Here is a 21,949-nt window from a genome sequence, read left to right as displayed (position 1 = left end):
GGTGAAAAACATCATTGAACTTTGGATACAGATTGCATTGTGGTATGGACATTTTAACAATATTAATTCTTCTAATTGGAGAATGTTGATTACTTTCTCATTTATCTGTATCTTCTTAAATGTCTTTTCACAATATTTTATAGTTTTCAGTATACGGATTTTTGAAAACACTTTAGTTAAATTATTTCTAAGAGTTATTTGCTATTATAAATAGGATGTTTCATGATTTCTGTGCTGGTAGTATAAGGTTGGTTCATAGAAAGTTAGAGCTGAACTCAAGACTCAAGCTTATAATCCTATCTACTTGGGTAAGACTTGTGTAGAACCATCTGAATAATGTGTATTCCAATGAATAATGATGAATAATCCTTTTAATAAGTGTTGAATTTGGTTTACTAGTATTTTGTTGAAAATTTTTACATCTATGTTCATCAGGGATACTGGCCTTAATTATCTTTTCTTGTAGCATCATTGTCTAACTTTACTATCAGAATTATGATGGCTTTGTATTTTCTCCTTTTTAAAGTTTTAGAAAATTTTAAGAATGGTATTAGTTCTTGACATTTGGTAGAATTAAAAAAATGAAAACACTGATACTTGGATTTTTTTTGGTGGGAAACTATTTTTTTGTGGCCATGGGGCTTTTGAGCTCTGGGCCTGGGGGCTGTCTTTGAGCTCTTTGGCTTAAGACCTCTACACTTGAGCCACTTCCGGTTTTCAGGTGGTTAATTGGATGTAAGCGTCTCATGGACTTTCCTGCTTGGGCTGGCTTTGAACCATGATCCTCAGATCTTAGCTTCCTAAGTAGTTAGGAATACAGCATGAGCCACTGGCACCTGGCTGGTGGGAAGCTTTTTATTACAGATTCAATCACCTTATTAATTATTGGGCTGTTCCAATTTTATTTATATGTATATTTATTTATATATAAATTTATTTATATATAATTATATATAATTTGTGACCACAAACCATATAAATTTTTTTTACAGATTTATGGAAAAAAGATTCATTCCCACTGTAGATCTTAGCAACCTGAGCATACAACTCTCTTTCATTACCTAATAACCTGAGAATTTTTTACTTTGGCATGAAAGGAAGTACTTTAAGTATAATATAATTCCAATGTCTCAATGATTTTTTTTTTTGGTGGGGGGCTGTTGTGGAGCTTGAACTCTGGGCCTAGGCGCTGTCCCTGCACTCTTCAGCTCAAGGCAGGTGCTCTACCGCTTGAGCCACAGCACCATGTCCGGTTTTCTAGTGACTTATTGGAGATAAGTGGCTCAAGGAGTTTCCTGCCTGGGCTGGCTTTGAACCGAGATCCTCAGACCTCAGCCTCCTGAGTAGCTAGGATTACAGGCATGAGCCACCGGCGCCCGGATGTCTCAATGATTTTTCTGTCTGGATAATCTTTGCAATGCTTACCATAGGGGAGTAAAGTCTCCTAACAAAGTGTATTTTCTTTTTTAAAGTGTAAAATAAAGTCTGTTACAATTTGTTTCATTTAGATTTTGCCTCATATATTTAGGATATATTTGCCTTAAATATTTAGCTGCTCCAAGGTTGAATGTATACGTGTTTATAATATTATATTATTTTTAAAGTGTGGCAATAACTTTTTCTAGTGCATAGTAGGATTTCACTAAGTACTTTTATGTGTGTGCCAGTACTGGGCTTTAATTCAGGGCCTGGGTGCTGTCCCTGAGCCTTTCTCCCCTGTCTCTGCTGAAGGCTAGCATCCTACTACTTAAACTCATTTTCAGCTTTTTGGTGGTTCACTGGAAATAAAGAGTCTCAGGAATTTCCTGCCTGGTCTGGCTACAAACTGAGATCCTTGAATCTCTTCTGAGCAGGTAGGATTATAGGAGTAAGCCACGGGAGCCTGGCTACTAAGAGCTTTTTTAAAAAAGAATAAACTGTCGGGGCTGGGAAGGTGGCTCAGTGGTAGAGCACTTGCCTTGCACGCATGAGGCTCTGGGTTCGATTCCTCAGTACCACATAAGCAGAAAAATCTAGAAGTGGTGCTGTGGATCAAGTGGTAGACTGCTAGCCTTTAACTGAAGAGTTGAGGGGCAGCACCCAGGCCCAGAGTTTAGGCCACATGACCACACCAAAAAAAAAAAAAAAAAAAAAGAATAAATTGTCATGTTTAGGCTCTCCTCCCATTTTCTTTTTTTTTTTTCCATTTAACATACAGTTTTATTTGTAATATGTGCTGCCAAGAAACTCTTACTGACATTTATTAGCCTCTTCTTATATTTAACAAACCCAGCTTCCAAATATTTTACATGTACGCCTGAGGTTAAGTTTTAATTTATATGTTCCGAATCATCAAACTAACATTCTTTTTTATTATCATGGGCAACAAAGAAACAGTCATTTTAGAGTAGGGGTACAAATAACAATCTTTTTTTCCACAATGCAAACTTCTAACTCAGTGTAACAAAGTTCATATTCCACTCAATAAACAACAGACAGTTTTCAAAAAAACCCAAAACTGTCTTGCATCACATTCAATACCTTATATGGATGACTTCAGTTTACTATCAGATAACTCTACAGAGTAAGGTACTAATATCACCACCATTCCTCAGATAAGGAAATTGAAGCTTTAAGAGGTTAAGAAAACAAGATGGACAATTCTTGGTTGCCTCAGAATGAAGCACATTAGAAACTGTGCAGAGAAAGCACACCAGGTAAGGAAAGTTGCCCCAGGATTTCAGGGGAAGTGAAGGTGATCAGAGAACAAAAAAAAAAAACAAACAGTTTGGGGGTGGAAACACAGTTAGGATCCATAGCTCAGGAGTATGACAGAGAGTATTGATCCACTTGTGTCTCCAGCACAGAGCCACAAACATAATTTTATCTTTAAGTAATTATAATTATTTAGAAATCATAAAAATAAATTTATACCTACATTAAACAATAAAACAAAGAACTTAATTAGCTGATCCTTCCAATGGAGTATTGATGAGTGGGAGGTTCCTCTGAGAAAGCAAGCCTGGGAGGTGAGAAAACATACTTCCATGGACCATACAAGGGTTTCTTCCCATTTTCATTTAATCAATATCAGAGCGAGGTATGCCATCATGGGATGGAATTAAGATATTGCCTTTTAATATAGGGGAGGCCTGTTTAGACACACTGAATAACAATACAAACATCTTCAACTTATCTGCCCCTTTGTTTTGTTTCTACAATATACTGTGTGTATTGCTATTGTTGTGCTTTTGTCATTATGACATTATTAGTTTATTAATCTATCACCCTGAACTCTGAGCACATTGGTATAGGTAGCATGTTATTCATCTTTGTTATCTAGTATCAAGCAGTGACTGGCTTATCAAAGGTACCCAAACCCAATGACATAAAGGACTGACAGATCAATCTTAATAAGTGTACAAAACTACACTGTCAATAGCAAAACCTAAAAACTAAACAAAACAAACTTCCAAAACTCCAACCCCCAAAATGTTAACATCTTCTTAATTTGACATTTTAAACAATCTAACATGAATTCTTCCCATTTAAACAAGAAACTAAAAGAAAAAGTACATAAATGGTATAATAACACATGATAATTTCAGCCTTCAAAAATTTACAGAGACAGCCAGGTGGTCATAAATGTAATCCTAGCTACTCAGGAGGCTGAGAACTGAGGATTTCGGTTCAAAGACAGCCCGGGCAGGAAAGTCTGTGTCACTCTTATCTCCAATTAACCACCAGAAAACCAGAAGTGGCCCTGTGGCTCAAGGGGACAGAGCCCAGGTCCAGAGTTCAAGTCCCATGACCAACAACAACAACAAAAAATTAGAGACTAGCTGGGCCCAAGTGGCTCACGCCTGTAATCCCAGCTACTCAGGAGGCTGAGATCTGAGGATCACAGTTCAAAGACAGCCCCAGCAGGAAAGTCCATGAGACTCTGCTCTCCAATTAACCACCTGAAGACCATAAGTGGCACTGTGGCTCAAGTGGTAGAGCACTTGTCTTGAGCTAAAGAGCTCAGGGACAGCGCCCAGGCCCAGATTTCAATCCCCACAACCTACAAAAACCAAAACAAAATTTACAGGTATTTTATTCACACTATATTAACTTTATCAACTCATTGCTATGGCAGATAAGAATGGGTAGCCAGTTGCTGATGGCTCATGCCTATAATTCCTAATCAGGAAGCCAACCTGAGCAAGAAAGTTTATGAGACTCTCATCTCCAGTGAATCAGTGAACTAGACTAGACAGGGAGCTGTAGCTCAAATGGAAGAGAGCTAGCCTTGAACAAAAAAGCCAGGCCCTAACTTCAATCTTCAGTATCAGCACAAAAAGAAGGAAGAGGAAGAAAAAGTGGAGGAGGAAGAGGAGGAGTAGGCATCGCATGAATAGAGGAATACAGACTTTCTGTTCAATGAAAAGCTGGCAAACAGCTTACCTCTTCTGATTGCTCCCGGGTCTGTGAAGGTGAAGATCTTCTTCCCACAGTAAGTCGATGGCAGGGATAAGACAACCCTGATTCAGCAAGACACATCTGCAGAAAGCAAAATTATTTCATTATCATCATCATTTAGCAGTACTGGGGTATAAACAAATCATCATTATATTATTTAGCCATATTGGGGTGTGAACTCAGGGCCAAATCTATAAAATTCTACAGTGCTTGGCTGGTACTCTACTACTTAAGCAAAATCTCAAGTCTAGCTTTTGTGGAGAGTCTCATGGACTCTAATGCTGGCTTCAAACTACAACCCTCCAATTCTCTGCTTCCTAAGTAGGCAGTAGCTAGTCACCAGTACCCTGGCATAGAATTAATTAATTAATTAATTAATTAATTAATTTATGTTGGTTGTGGGACTTGAACTCTGGACCTGGGTGCCATCTCTCAGCTCTTAAGCTCTAGGCAGCATTCTACCACTTGAGCCACAGTGCCACTTCCGACTTTTTCTGTTTATGTGGTGCTGAGGAATCGAACCCAGGGCCTCGTGCATGTGAGGCAAGCACTCTACCACTGAGCCACCAGAATCCATTATTTTAAACAAAATGTGATCATTCTTCATAATTTACTTTTTAGATATTGTGCTCTATTATTTTAAAACTTGACTAGAAAGCTTACTCTAGGAGCCTAAGAATTTCATCAACAAGAAGGTTTTGAAATTTATATATTTTTTCCACTGTAATAAAAGCTAAGTTTCAGGAGAAGACAGATGGGGATACAGAAAATAAGGCAAAAACTATACATACTTTCCCCTTCAGTGTATGTTGCTATTTTTCTGATTAGCAGAATAATACCTTATATTCCTACTCCTAAGCGCGGTAAGGTCAGGAACAATGATTGCTGAAAGTATTTTCTGTTTGTTTTTATTTTTAGTACAGAGTTACAATGTCATTTATGTTTCAAGTAGTACTAACATATAACTTTAGATATTATTAAAGTTTATATCTGGGCACTGGTGGCTTACTCCTATAATATTAGCTGCTTAGAAGGATGAAAATGGAAGGATTAAGGTTTGAAGCAAGCCTGGACGGCAAAGTGGTGAAACCCCTTCTCAACTAAAAGTTGGGAGCAGTAGTATACACTTGTCATCCTAAGCTACATGAGATGCTGAGACTGGGATGACTGCGGTTCCAGGTCAACCTGGGCAGAAAAGCCTATGAGACTATACCTCTGTGGAAGGGAAGACTTAATTTCCAGTCACACTAATCTTCACAATAATTTGCATTTGGAAAAATATTCTCCAGAACTCTGAAATCCTCTGGTAACAAAACGGTAATGGTGGTATAATGGTGGTAAATGTCACTGACAACCAAATGCAGAGTAGTACAACGGACAGACACCTGGGCCAGGTACAAGAGAGCTGCCTAGTCTCCTAATATTAGGAAAGTCATCTCTCCTTGAGAGGCCACACTTTTCTTACTTAGTGATTGGGGTTACCTTTGCCTTGGCTATCTTACTAGACTTTTTCAAGGGTTAAACATGGCATGCTAAGTGAAAGCTGGGTTTGAAACTACACTGACATAGGCTGTTATTTCAACAATCACCATTTTTAGATCTCATGAGAAGAGACATGGTGATTAACTTCTTTTTTTTTATTGTAAAGGTGATGCACAGAGGGATTACAGTTATAACTTCTTTTGAACACGGCCTAATCATGTGTAAATTAAAAGGGAGGGACACATTTTCAATAAAATTACTTTATGAAATGTGACAGTGGACCAAAGTAGTATTTCTAAGTTATTATTGTAACTATGTGTATATACATATACATACAAACATACATACGTGTGTGTGTGTGTAAACTGTAATCTGTCAACACAGAAGTTTTATATCTAAGCGATTCAATCAATCTATCGATCTATCTGCTAAAGGAATTGTGTTAGAGCATTTACAAAATAAAGCCGTGTGTATGTGTGTGTGTGTGTGTGTGTGGACACATGTGCACAAATGAATGTGTGAGATAAAGGAAGAAAGCAAGAGAATGAGAAAGAGAAAGAGAGAAAACTGGGGCTTGAATTCAGGGCTTCATGCTATTTTCCTTTTTTGCACACAGCTGACAGTCTACCACTTGAGCTATACACACTTCAAAACTTTTGGGATTGTCTGCCCAGGCTGACTTCAAATCTTGATCCTCAGATCTCAGTCTTCTGAGTAGCTAGAATTATAGGTGTGAGTTACCATTTTTTAAATACAAAGAACTGCAGTACTTAAGATTATATTTAAAATTGAGAGAAAATGAGAGAGGGAGTGACACTGTTCCAAATGAAATATGCTCATTACCTGGCTTATGTAACTGTAACCCCTCTGTACATCATGTTTACAATAAAAAAGATCATTTCTAATTGATCTTATCCACTATCAATGATAGAAATGTAAGGGTGGCAAGTTATATTTAGACATAATGAAAAGTGACCAACAAAGTAAATTTGCCCTGGTAAGTAATCAAAGGAAAAGGCAAGCATTTATTTGTTGATTGCTTTTTATAAAGCATTATTTAGGAGATAGTTGAGCATAGGGCAAACTTTTTTCTTTCATTAGCGTATATTAATTTTAACTTTTAATAGAGTATCGTGTGCTATATCACACACATAGAACATTTGTTGATAAAATCTATAATGGACTTTTAGAGTAAAAGATGTAACTTTACTTCGACACTGAATATTTAACATCTCAATCTTTTGTTTCTTCTATAAAAAGTTGTTATTCACTTGTTAACAGGCTTTCTGTTAGAATAGCTTAAATGAGACACTTAGTCTCATAGTATACATTCCATCACTGAGGATATATTCTTAAAAGTTGAATTTTTTATTACTATAAAAATATTTAGTAATGTATTAAAAACATAGTAAATATACCAATTACTTTCAAAGTATGATCTCCAGATACAAGGTTATGGAGATCATTTCAAAGGATTCATGGAGTCAAAATTATAATAATACTTAAGTGGTATCTGGTATTTTTGTTAATACATTAATGATAAAAGTGATGGAAAGCAAACCTGCTGGTACCTGAAGGCAAATCATAAAAGTATTAAAATTTTCGTCGCCTCTATTCACTGTAAATATGCCAATGTCAGTTAAGGATACCCTGGTGAATCAGCAAAAACCTATTATTTCACATTAAATCTTCAGTCTTATTATCTTTTAATATTCTATGTGATAAAAGGGAAGTATGAATAAAGGACTCCTGTGTACTGACATATAAGAGTTGTGTTGAGAAAAGGTTGGTTATGTGCTTAACAAAGTACTGTTTTCATGAAACACCATTACTACTTAAAAACATGATTGGCAGAAACTGGTTATGTGGATTTGAACACTTCATAGGCTCACACACACACTGAATGAAGTGAGTCTACTACTTCAAGGAACTTGTCCAACAGTATTAATTGGCTAATGACAAAACTTGAGTTTTCAAATAAGAACAAAAAACGTGGAAAATTATCAGGTATCATGAGCATGAAAACTTCTCAATGCTTGAAGACTTTTATGGTGAAATCAGTAGTGGTAAAAACATGTAATTTTTTACTATATAATGAAATATCCTAAAATTTAGAAAATATGCATAACTGAGAATTAATATTCTTACAAGGAAAAATAAAAACACAATATTATAAAACTATGCTTAGGTTAAGGATTGAGTCAAAATGAAAAGCAGACTGATGGATCTTGCTAAAAGTAAGAGTACACTGATTTGATTTTAATAATCTTCCTAACTAGATAGTTCTGACACTATAGCTTTAATATTTACATATATATTTAAAAACAAATTTAAAAATCATTCTCTACATCTACCCAGAACATCAATAGCCAGAATACTGTAAAGACACTTGCAGATCCATGTTCACTGATCTACTATTCATAAAAGCCAACTTGTATAAACAGCCCAGATGCCTACAGTAGATGAGTGGATCCAAAAAATGTGGTACCTAGACACAATGGAATTTTACACAGCCATTAGAAAAAATATTATGTCATCTGCAGGGAAATGGATGGACCTAGAACAAATTATATTAAGTGAGGTAAGCCGCCAGAGAGAGAAACAGCACAAAAGGCAGAACAAGATAAATCAGTTACTACTACATGGCAAATTTAACTCTAAAGGTTATAGAATTTTCTTCTATATCGTCTTCCCAACACAAAGCCTTTTATTCATAAGCAGCTCTGAAGAAGACAGTTGAATTTGAAAATTTCAATTACTGTTCAGATAGATAGATTTTAATGAGGGAGTTTTAAGCCAAACTGAGTCATGGGGCTAAAACTGCATTTACTATTAAACCAGAATACAAATCCAAAAAAGCGTATTTATTTTTATTCACAATCTAACCCCCCCTACCCCACCCTGTCCCCTGCTTGCTTTTGAGTCACTTGTGTGCTAGAAAAGTCGCAGAGCTTTAATTTGTGGCAGGTTGAAGCAAGCTTATTAACAATGCTAGTTACCAAGTGCATATCCACTTGTCTGGACTAGCCCACTGCCACATTCTTGTAGCAGGGTTAAACAACAGTTTAGTCACTTCATAAAAAAGCACACTGTTAAAAAGGAAATGACTAATAATAATCTGGAACCAACAGAATATTAAACGAGATGTGCAGGTCAAGATCAATTATCTACAAAACTCCTGAGTAAATAGCTTACAAAACTGTGTTCACCATATGGCCTTGCTATGTTATAGTCTTCAATTGATTTGGCAAGTTGGTAATGTTTAATGAAATAAACATCAACAGTAACAAATTCTGAGGCTTTATGCTAAAGACATAAACACAAATACTACCATGTGAGTAAATAGAGTTGGAAAAATAAGAATACCTGCTATATATGGTTTGAATTTAGACCTTAAGATTAATAATAGAGTTGGGAAGGTCCTTAGAATTCATTACTTACTGATGTCCCAACTAGGAGACTACAGTTCTTGAACACTTTAGCTGAATCAAGTGAAGTTCACACATTTTTGCCTCCATTCCACTCTAAGCTAGTAATAAGATTTTCCAGATAATGGAATAAGGCCTACTCTTAAAATTAGTAGTTCTACCATCCCCAAGAGATGCCAAATAAGAGGGAATTCATCCTGCTACTAGGAGGAGAAACTGAGGTAAAGTGATACAGTTCTTTGACCCAATTCTCATATCTGCCTAACTATATTCCAAGGTTTTCTTGACTCCAAATCTGTATCTTTCTACTAAATGATATTATCTATTCTTTTTTTAAAGACAGCATAGCTAAGTACACATAAATATCTTGTTTTAATTATCTTAAGCAAAAAATGCTTTCAGCCAGGTGTTTGTGACCCATGCCTGCAAATGAACCTCTTCATGAAACTGAGAATCCAGGTTTGAAGCCAGCCTTGGGCAGAAAAGTTTGTGAGACTCTTATCTTCAATAAACAATTGAGAAAGGCCTGAAGTAGCACTGTTGCTCAAGAGGCAGAGTGCTAGTCTTTAGCAAAAAAGAAGCTCAGGGATTCCCTAGAATCCAAACCCTGAGTTCAATTCATAGGACTGATGTGCACACAAATGCACACAAATGCACACACACACACACACAAAGCCTTAAATATATTTATGAAAATAATTTATATGACATTTGTTTCTTTTAGTGTGACAGGACACAAAATTAAACAACATCATATAATATTGCTTTTTCACATTGTATGCTTCTCTACAGTGGTTTAACATTACCTTGATCCTTACCACCACCACCACCCCCCCCATCAAAATGAGGTTGTTTGCCTGTTGTTTGCTGTTGGCTCATGCCTATAATACTAGCTACTCAGGAAGCTTTGATCTGAGGATTGTTGTTCAAAGCCAAGCTGACAGTAAAGTCTATGAGACCCCTAATCTTGGAGCTGTGGCTCAAGTGGTACAGTTCAAGCACCAGGACTAGCATAGAAAAAGAAAAAAATAAAATTTTAAAAATTTTAAAAAAGAGGTTGCTTGCTGGGCACCACTGGCTCACACCTATAATCCTAGCTACTCAGGGGCTGAGATCTGAAGATCATGGATCAAAGCCAGCCCAGGCAGGAAAGTCCATAAGACTCTTATTGCTAATAAACTTCTCAGGAAAACCCAGAACTGGGCTGTGACTCAAGTGGTAGAGTGCTAGCCTTGAGTAAAAAGAAGTGTGGGGACAGTGCCCAAGCATTGAGTTCAAGCCCCAGGACTAGGGGTGGGGAAGAGGGCTGGGGGGCAGGGGATAGGGAGATGTTGCTTAACACAAAAAAAAGATTTTTAAATTATATAGTTTTAAATCTTCTATTGGACTTCAGTTCCCTTATCTGGATTATGTCACAAGGAGATAAAGAATTGCTCACTGTAACAGAATTAGTAAAATTTCTAAATGAAACACTTTTATTGAGTAATATACAAGATGCCACAATATTCTCAGGCATTATTATTCATTGATGCTAAGTGAGCATACTAAAAGTTCTTAAGTACTATGGAATGCCAGACTGCCTCAAAGGAGCATTAAAGCTTAATACTGGTTGGCTCATGCCTGTAATCCTAGCTATTCAAGAGGCTTGCAAGTTCAAAGCCAGGACGAGAGAGGAGAGAGAGGAGAGAGAGGAGAGAGAGGAGAGAGGAGAGAGGAGAGAGGAGAGAGAGAGAGAGAGAGAGAGAGAGAGAGAGAGAGAGAGAGAGAGAGAGAGAGAGAGAGAGAGAGAGAGAGAGAGAGAGAGAGAATCATTAGCTGGGTGCCATTAGTTTATGCTTATAATCCTAGCTACTCAGGAGGCTGAGATCTAAGGATCACACTTTGAAGCCAACCCAGGCTGGTATGTCCATGAGACTCTTATCTCCAAATAATAACAGAAAAAGAGCTGTGAGTGGCACTGTGGCTTCCAGCAAAAGGAGCTCAGGGACGGTGCCCAAGCCCAGAGTTCAAGCCCTAGAACCAGTCCCTCTCCCCTGCCCCCAAAAGATCATTAAGTTATATAGCAAGAAGTTATATAGCCTATATAAGTTATATAGCCCTATTATTACACTAGCCTAACAATATCTAATGGCATATTCTCTTTCACATCTACTTAGAGATTACTTTAGGTTTACCTATAATAAAATAGCTATAGGAAGGTGAGTTAATTATTTGTGAGGCAGCTTTAAACTACAGAAGCTATTTCAATAGAATCAAGAGTTCTGTTGAGAGGCCAACAATCCATATTGTTAATTAAAATGGCCCTTGTTTCTCAGTACTGTTTCTTCTTCTTTATGCCATTTAATTGCTTCTGAGCACCCTCTGGTGGAGGGCAGAAGAGGAAAATAATGTATTAAATACATTACTTGTAATCATTGAATGGTGCAGCACAAGAGCAATGTGAAAAATAAGCAGATCTCTCTTAATTGTGCTCTTCTCCAAATTACTTGATAAATTCAGAGCTAGTAGGTAAATAAGTTGTATTAGCCATAGTTAATAAGAGTCTATAGTTATTCCAGGAATATTTATTATTATAATATTTATTAATTATTATATGTCAGATACTTCATTGGACATTAGTAATCTGGCTTTGGCTTTGATATTCAAAATGTCATTTTCCAAGACATCAGTTTAAACTCTCATCCTATGAGAAATGGTAATAATCTGACAGCAAAAAATAGTAAAAAGTGCCTAATGTAGTAGACTTAATTGACTTTGTAACTTAAAAAAATAAAAAGCAAACAAAACTTCACCTTTGGCTCCTGACAGAAAGATTATCATATGTGTTTTTGGTTGGGAGGTTCAACTGAAGTTGCATGTCTCCAAATCTCTGATAGCCTGACCTTAGGTGTCAGTACTAATATCACTGAAGCTTATGTAACTACATTTAGCCTCATTAACATGTGTTCTGAAACATGTACAGAACAAACACAAGCATATTATCTAATTTTTCTACACCCAAGATATCCAAATGATATTGATCAATGTTTAATAAAATATCTTCTAAGTTAACAAAGTAAGTTTAAATTATTCAAGGCTTTCTTATTTCCTCCTGCAAAACATTCTTATAAATGCATCAAGTGGTGAGAACTGTTGTTTAAAAACATTAAAGTTCTCAAGTATTTCAAAGAGGTAGTATCCCTGGCCTTTTTCATTGCCTGTTCATCACTAGGATTTTAAGAGATATGTTACAAAGTGATACAGTGCTACATGGCTTCCTATTTAATCCCTAGGAGATAAACTTAATAAAAAAAAATGAGAGACAAAACAGGCTATCAGGAAAAAAGTTGTGTTGAAATACATTTAGCCAATCTATAGGCCGCTTCTTTTTTTCTCTCCCTCTCATTTCTGTTGCCACCATTAAATTAAAGCAAATACAAATATTATTCTTTTGTTTTTAGGCTGCATCGTGGCCTTTAGGACTTTCTCCCATTAATGTTGTCTGTAATATGATGCTACATGTGCAAAACATTAATTTTAATGTGGATTAATATATAAGAACATTCTACATAGATCGCAGAAGCTAGACTAAAATAGAAATATGGTTCTTATTTATTGTATGGCCTTGATAAATTCTTTCCTTTCAGTTTTAGAAAATGTAAAATGAAAAAACAGACAGGTTCTTTTCTCTTCTCCTCTAAACAAGTTTTTTCACATTAATGTTCAATGCCCAAACCTGGCCGGTTTCGTTTTTGTTTTTGTCAATTGTGGGGGCTGAATTCTGGGCCTGGGCGCTATCCCTCAACTCTTCAGCTCTTCCAGCTCGCATTCTACCACTTGAGCCACTTCCAGCTTTTTTCTGCATCTGTGGTGCCGAGGAATCAAACCCAGGGCCTCATGCATGCGAGCAAGCACTCTACCACTGAGCCAACTTCCCACCCCAACCGGGTCTATTTTTCCAGCCATTACTTCCAAGTACTTGTATAAACTGTATTCAGGTTTGCTTGTTCATGGATCCAAAAGTGTACCTTGCATTTGCCTATTCCTATTTTGCTCATTTTATTACCTTTCTCTATTTCTCATATGAGAAAATATAAAATTAACCTCCTATATGTTCCCCATCCTCTATTTTTGTTTACCCTCTAAAGAACTGTTGTTTTGGTAGCCAATTACACCCAATGTTACTTCAGCAGATCTCACATAAGTAAATACGTTTCAGTTAGCTCTTAAGTGGAGGATCAGAATCCTAGGCAGGAGCTCAGTAGACAAGGCATGCGGAATATTACAGGCTGAGGTTTTAAGTAGGTTAGACTAAGAAACAAGAATCAACTAAAAAGAAAGGTCAAATTTTTAGAGATATAAATTCTGTTATCCTATAGTTGTATAAGTCTGCCTATGTCATACTTCTCTATACATTTTTTGCCATATATCTAGGGAAGATATAATCCTAGTCTGGCAGTAATACTAAATTCAGTGATAGTAGTGGATCAGCAGACTAACTGTTTGAACATGTTTGAGGAGGCGCTAGTGTCCTACTGAATAAGGAAGAGTTTTGCCACAAAATGCTTTCCTTTGTGTCTCAAATAATTTTTACCTGACAAGGGCGCTTCTCAAAAAACCTATATCACAAAAAGGCCATTTCTTTGTATATCAGATGCCATATATTTACTTGGAGAGGTGTTAAAGCAAATTGTTTATGAACTCTGGCATTGCCAGAGTGCAGAATCCTGGCTCTGCTGACTAATAGGACAATTCTTTTATTTTCACAGTTTCAATTTCTGCCTCTGTGATTTTTTTTTTTTTTTTTTTTGGGTCAGTCGTGGGGCCTGAACTCTGGGCGCTGTCTCTGAGCTCTTCAGCTCAAGGCTAGCACTCTACTACTTGAGCCACAGCGCCACTTCCAGCTTTTTCTGTTTATGTGGTACTGAGGAATCGAACCCAGGGCCTCATGCATGCAAGGCAAGTACTCTACCACTGAGCCACCTTCCCAGCCCTGCCCCTGTGGTTTTCTAAGTCATGAAATTGTTGTGTTCGATTTTCAAGCTGTCTGCCTCCATCTATTCTTTATGCTATAGGTTTTACTATGTACCTAAGGAGAATAAATAGTATTAAACTGATTTTAAAAGTAGAATGCAAGGGCTGGGAAGGTGGCTCAGTGATAGAGTGTTCACCTTGCATACATGAGGCCCTGAGTTCGATTTCTCAGCACCACATAAGCAGAAAAGGCTGGAAGTGGCACTGTGACTCAAACAGTAAAGCACTTCAGCCTTGAGCTGAAGAGTTGAGGGACAGCACCCGGGCCTAGAGTTCAGGCCCCACAACCAATAACAACAAAAGTAGACTTTACAATACTATCATTTAGTCATTTAAGTCATTGAGCAACCACTATGCCAAGAACTCAACTGAGTGTTTGGTATTTAGCCAATGGCAAACAGTTTCTATTTCAAAAAAGCTGACAGTTTTGTAGGTTAGGTTTGTGAATAAAGTGAAGACCATGATAGCTCTGTATTATTCTGCTGAACCTAGTCCTTATCATCACCTTTTAGTGAAAAAGAACACAGCCCACAGTCAGCTATTCCAAATAAGAAAAATGAGGCTCCAATTATCCCAACCACAGAGCTATGTAATAAACAGCAGAATAGAGTCAGAACCTAAATTGATAACTCCCTTTTCTTTAATGATACCACTTTCATTTAAAATTTGAACCATTTTTATTTAAAATTTGAATCAATCTGCCTATGTAAAAAGTTAAGTCTCTAGATGTCATTTGATTGTCAAAAGTACAGACTGTATTTAAGGCATATAAATAAAGAGAATAAATTAAATAAAGAGACTAACATGTTCCAATATTGTCTTCTTTTTTTAAAGTTAGCTTCTGTAGTCAGAAAATGCATAGATTAATCTAAACTTTAACTTCAGATCAGATACACATGGTTATGCTATTTGAATTATTTGAATCATTATACTTTTAAAATATATGAATTATTATTTGAATTATTGTACTTTTAAAATACTGTTTGAATTATTTGAATTTTTATACTTTTTAAATACTGCTGTCAATGGAAATGATAATGAATCATGCTTAGAGAACAAACTAAAGAAGATTTATCAAATTTCCCCTAGTTCCTAATCCGTTCAAATACACTTGTGAACACATGATGCAGGTCATTCAGCTCCCTCATATATATTATCCTGTGTTATATGGACCAGTTCCATATACTGAACATTTCTAAAAGTACCTGAAAACCAAGCTTTCAAGTATTTTTCAAATTGTGAAACTATCCTTTCCTATATGAGAATGTAATTTTCTGTATGCTGCTAGAGATTTTACACTATAGCTTATAAAAAATATGGAAAAAAGCTTAACAAAATTTAAATACCAAAAAGAAATAAATACATGTGCATGTCTCCAGTAATTTATATTTCACATTAATTATTATTTAATTAGGTTACATTAAAATCTCTTAAAAGGTATGAACCACATTATAATGAATGGGTGAAACCTCTATCTTAGATGTAATGTGTTCAGGTTATAAAAGCAGCAATGCTTATTTTATCTCCTCACAAAGTGTTGCTGAGATAATTACTGCTGACAGCTTTATTCAAGGTTCATTTCACTTTTTCTGCTATTTTTCTCTGGTTAGAAGTTCAACAGAGCCCATGGGAAGCCACACCCCTCACACCTGTTAGGCTTCTTCATGTTACTGAGGGCCAGTATGGACATGTCACTTCAAATTAGTATTGTACTAGGGCGCTAACTGTGACAATTACTTATCACAGGTTTAACTTTTTAAAAAAGTTTCTAATTCAACCACAAAATAGTGTCACAAAATGTAATTTAAACCTATAAAAGCAGGACCCATAAAAACATTCAAGGAGCCACAGAATAGGTTCTCAGGGTTAGCTTTGTTCAGTATCTGAATTATGCAAGAATGCTAAAGCATTGAGAACATTTCTTTTGAAACAAAACCAAACCAGAAAAGGTAAATAAGGCAGAGTCAGGAATTATACCTTACCAGTCAGCAATGGTGATGAGTAGGGGGCCTCTTTTAAGTTTTCTTCATTTATTCTTGAATATTTGATTCATTTTGTTAATTCTTTTGTGCCAGTGTAACTAATTCAATAATGAAAGCAGCTACTTCTGAACTTAACAAAGAAGACATAGTTTTATGCTAGCTAGAAAGGAAGTACTCTTCTTATATTTTTTTTAAATCACTTGTAAACCATGAAATTACTAGAGAGAAGATATTAATTCCCTCCCTCCGAAAAAGAAAGGAAGAAAGAAAAGGAAAAAAAAAATGTGCTTCAAGCTGGATATTGTAAGCCTCTGTTTCAACTGCAAGACAATTTCAGAATTACACTACCTCTGTTAAGACCTAGGATGGTTGGAGGTGGTTAATATGGACTGCTGTGAGGCTAATTGTAGATCTTCAGTTAATTACTTTCTGCTGATAGGGGATTTAAAAAATAAATAAAATTGTCTCTTACTACATTTATACTTCAATATGGACTCAAGGAAACATAGAATGCTGATGACTGAGCTCTGGATAGTACATTATTCATTGCTGTTACTTAGATGATGATCCAAAAAATATGAGAAAAAAAGTCTCCATCATAACTAATACTCCAGTGTACTAGCAAAACAATAGTAAAATGATCTGTGTTTGTCACAGTGTACATGACTTGATTCACAAATGTCCAGGGTCCATTACCAGGTTAAAGTTAACAGGAATTTACTTTTCTTTATCCCCTCTTTCACTTGCCCATTCCACACACTAGAGGATACAAGCCACAGTTTATGGAGTTTGGATTTGTAACAGAATCTAAAATTACTAAACAGGCATGAAAGGCAAAGGAGAAAATAAAAATACTGAACTGGAAACCCAAAAGATAAAATTGCTTACTGAAAAGTCATGCCCAGTTGTGAATAAAATCAGTTTTGATAGCAATCTTGACATGACAACAGAGTATCAGTATCTTAACAGCTTGACAAAATTCAAAACCATTATATTCACAAATCCTGTTTTGAAAATGCAGGATTTTTTTCAAGACAATGCTTCATTTTTCTAAACTTAAAATGGCTTATTAACAAAAGATTATAAAATCTATGCAAGAACTATTAATTGCTATAATCCAGGGTCTTATGAAAATAAGATCCTTGTGATTGTCTCATTTTGCAATCACAATGTATTTACAGGAATAAAAACCAAATCAACACTTATGAAAGTGCTTCTACCTCAAGTTGGTTGTTGACAAAGGTTGCAGTGGAAATAACCACATTATGTTAGAGAGCAACTGTGTTAATCTGAGGTGTCTTCAGCTCATCACATCACAGAATCCTTCATATATGCAAGGGTACATCTCAAGCCTGTTTTATATGCATGAAGGGTACCAAGCAGCCATTTGGCACCTATCTAGTCAATAGTGGGATGCCATTTACCCCCCCAAACACTGTGGAACACTTTGGATAACAAACATAGGATCTCTGGGTTTTTTTCCAGCAGCATCTAATTCTTTGGCAAAATTTGGGCAGTTATGCTAACAACTTTGGTCTCGGCATATGGACACAGTACTACTGGGCATCTTTTCTTGGCTTTTCCATCTAAGAAAAAGTTAAGCACACCAGCATATCTAAAAATAATTAAAAATAGTAATTTCCCTTTGCCTTTTCTACCCTATCCTAGGCAACTGACCTTCCTCATTCGGTTCAATCAACCTTAACCCTCATTGTGAATCTCTAGAATTTCTGGTTTACAAGTTGTGGAACCTGAGATATAACACAGTGGAACAGTAATCAATGGTTTAACAGCCATCACTAAATGAATGAATACTTAAAAAGTATAGATGTGTTCATGTTTAGATACTGTATCATGAGGTTTTTAAAAATACAACACAGCCTGAGCCTCATATTTTTAGGTACTAGAAAGAAACAGAAGTCTTCAAAATATTTGCTCACAGTGAAGTTAAAATTTAATTTTAATTAAAATTGTTCTGACTCCAGAGTCTCTATTTTTTATTACATGAAAGAAGATCTTATCTAGTCAAGCAGTACATAGTCAACAATTTCATTCAGACCCAAAGCTGCTAATATGCTCATATGATAAAAAAAACAACAACAAAAAACCCCACAAAAAACAGATTTAGCAAAATCAGTGAATCTGTCCATGGCTACTTCATAACATATTCTATTTTGTGATCACATCTGTTTTCTAATATAACTCACTTGTCTACTTAGGAAACTATAGTTCAGAGACTTCAATAACTTTTACAACATCAGCATCTGACTAATTGTATAGGGGGACTATGAGCTGAGCTTCCACACTTTCCTATACCAAATCCTTTATTCAGTACTCAGTCATTCAGAACACTTGAACATACATATCAACCTTATGTGATGTAAGAGTCTCCTAAACGGTCTCATATGAGCTCTTCCCTAGTTAAAACTTATGTGAGAAAACCAAAATAACATTACCCAAACTGGACCTTCTCCCATTTCTTAACATTAAAGCCTTTATTCAGTATGTCCTAGGGGAAAAAACAAAAAACAAAACTATACATTGTTTTGATTGAGACAATTGTCAATCCAGTAGGCAATGAGAATAATAAACCATACAGATGGCCATAGGTGAACTCTGCTAAGTTATGAGGATAAAACATCCTCTAGCTTTCTCAGGTCAGGAGGAATTCACCAAGATTACTTTCTAGAGATACTACCATTGTGGACACATATAAGCAACTAAAAGAGCAAATGGCAATGATCTACTCTATGAAGATCTCTCTGTAAAGATCTTCCTAGAGAATTTTTGATACTATAGTTTGTTTATCTGGAGACAGTAATGGGCACAGTGGGCACAAATGGGGAGGTAGCCTGAATTCCTTCTAGCCTGTATGTTTACCATTATCTCTCCATTATCTTAAGACTTAGTAACCCTATACTGTACTTTATGGAGTTATCAAGCCTTCATATGGTCTCTGCTTCTTAGGGCTCATAATGTTCTTCTACACTATGAATACATTATTTTCCTCTACACCATTATCCTATTTCACCAGCTCCCACCTTTACTAAACATTACCAATATTGATTCTCACTTCCTCAAAGCCTCAATAACACTAGCTCAACAGCATAATAAGCTTGAACAAGCTCATACCAAGTGAAGAAAACTTGAGAACTTGACTGCATATATCTATTCATTGAAAGTGAAACTTGGGAATCAATGTATAGTTTGAAAATTATCAGAAATATGGGGTAAGATGAAAAAAATTCCTTATAAAACAAAATTGATGGCATTGTGTTGGTGTAGCCAACCACCAAGACCAAGAAGTTCTGTGGGAGGCATTTTAGTAGACAACTCATAAATGGAGTTAAAAGTAGATACAACTTTCTAACTTTGTAGTGTTCCTGTCAGTGATTTACCTCTCTGAACTTCAGCGTTCCATTAAGGAGCTCTGATACTATCTAGTAGGCACTGAGAAAACACTGAATGATTTGAAGCAGGGCAATAACATAAATGCGAATACATTTAGCAATTCATATTCTGCAAGTTCTAGAGAATAGAATGGGCTAAGTGAGAGAGGAAGAACTGAAACTGGGAGATTAACAGAAGACGAGGATAATGAGAATTGTGGGAGAAATAGAAGTGTTGGGAGGGAGGAACATCAAAGAACCAAAAGAATGAGAACTGAAGCGGCAATACATTTTGCCACTGTTTGCATAATTCCAAGATCACAGTAAAATTAAAAACATACAGTTTTTAGTAACAAGAGTCTATTTACTTGAAAATAATGATACCAGCCATGACATTTTCTTTTAGTGTTCCATTTGAGGTATGTTTTTACATGGTCTATATTATTTGAACATCACAACACTGTTATATGGTTTTTAAGAATGGGACATTTTAGGTCCAAATGGATTTATTTATTCAAATAATATTCATTAAGTACCTACTATCTGAAGGCATTAGGTATATACCTGTAAACAAAAATAGATCTGACCTTGGGCGAAATTATAGTTTCAAGAGAAAAATAAGCAAGATGGGGTGAGGGGGCACATGCCGATAACCCAGGTACTAGGGAGGCTGACACAGAAAAATAATGAGTTAGAGGCCAGCCTGGGCAACATGGTACAATTGTGTTTCAAAAGAAAAAGAAAAAAGGCTTGGATATAGCTCAAAAGTAGAAGTACTTTGCTAGCATGCATAAAGGCCTGGGTTCAAGCCCTAGCATTGCAAGTTTTTAAAAAAAGTGAAAATAGTCATATAATAAATACAAGACCACAACTATGGTATGAACAATAAAAGACATTTTTTATGAAGAAATGGCTGATTTGGAGTATAATTTAAACAAGAAAAATCAGGGAAAAGAATGTAAAGGCCATCATCAGAATTGCCTTTTCAGAACATGAAACAAGAGGAAGTAAACTACAGCACAACTTAAAATAGTAAGCAAGAATCAAAGTATGCAGGACCTGTTTAGAATTTGGCCTGTGGGGACTGGGAAGGTGGCTCAGTGGTAGAGCGCTTGCCATGCATGCATGAAGCCCTGGGTTTGATTTCTCAGTACCACATAAGCAGGAAAAAAAAAAAAAGCCAGAAATGGTGCTGTGGCTCAAGTGGTAGAGTGCTAGCCTTGAGCTGAAGAACTGAGGGACAGTGCCCAGGCCCAGAGTTCAAGCCCCATGACCAAAAAAAGGCTAATTCAGGAACTGTATTGGTACAATGAAGACACAACTATAAATTTGTTAATCATTATGACATGGTAAGTAGATTACAGATATGATATGAACACAATGGAAAACACACTGAGGCATTTCAACATTTAATGACTTGATGATGAAGAAAAACTTTGTAAAACAAAAGAAAAGGAAAGAACAAAAAGTAGCACTGGTAAAACCAGGAAATTGTAGCATTCTGGGAGTCAAGTAGTTTTCAACAGTGTTAAATGCTGTTACCAAGTATTCAAATTAGTCCAGAAGCAGAAACTACCAAAAAAACTGTTCCCCTCATCAACTGCAAAACAGATAATGTGAACTATCTATACATAATAACAATATGAGAAAGCAATGACAATGAATAAGCCAATAACTACAACTACATGTAAGAATATCGGTCCATTTCACAAACATGGTTGAGAGCAAAATGGAAAGATTAGAAAGACAGTTCAAGATCAGTCTGAGCAAAAAATTTGGGAGGCCTCATCTCAACCAATATAAGGCTGACTACAGTAGCACATACTATCATCCCAGCTATGTTGGAAGCTTAAAGAGAAGAAACAGTCTCAGTTACCTTGGGCATAAATGTGAGACTCTATCTTAAAAACAAAGGAAAAAAAGGGGGCTCAGCCGATGGCTCACACCTGTAATCCTACCTACTCAAGAGGCTGAGATCTGAGGATCACAGTTCAAAGCCAGCCAGACAAGGAAAGTCCATGAGACTCTTATCTCCAATAAACCACTCAAAAACCGGAAGTGGTGCTGTGGCTTAAGCGGCAGAGCACTCCCCTTGAGCTGAAGAGCTGAAGAGCGCAGGGACAGCGCCCAGGCCCAGAGTTCAAATGCCACAACCAACCAAAAAAAAAAGGGGGGAGGGATGATGATATGATTCAAGTGGCAGAGTACCTTCATA

General features: G+C 36.2%; 1 protein-coding gene across 1 annotated transcript in view; it reads right to left on the bottom strand.

Annotated features, from left to right (window-relative positions):
* Positions 1–21,949, bottom strand: part of Faf1 (Fas associated factor 1) — a 299,200-nt gene that overhangs the window by 122,526 nt on the left and 154,725 nt on the right. The window contains exon 9 of the mRNA XM_069987264.1: positions 4,426–4,521. Coding sequence (XP_069843365.1) covers positions 4,426–4,521 — 96 coding nt within the window. The remainder of the gene's footprint in view (positions 1–4,425; positions 4,522–21,949) is intronic.

Source organism: Dipodomys merriami, unplaced genomic scaffold (genome assembly GCF_024711535.1).
Source record: "Dipodomys merriami isolate MVZ:Mamm:240054 unplaced genomic scaffold, mDipMer1.0.p SCAF_34, whole genome shotgun sequence".
NCBI lineage: Eukaryota > Metazoa > Chordata > Mammalia > Rodentia > Heteromyidae > Dipodomys > Dipodomys merriami.
Note: the sequence above shows the minus strand (reverse complement) of the source record. Positions and strands in the feature narration are given on the sequence as shown.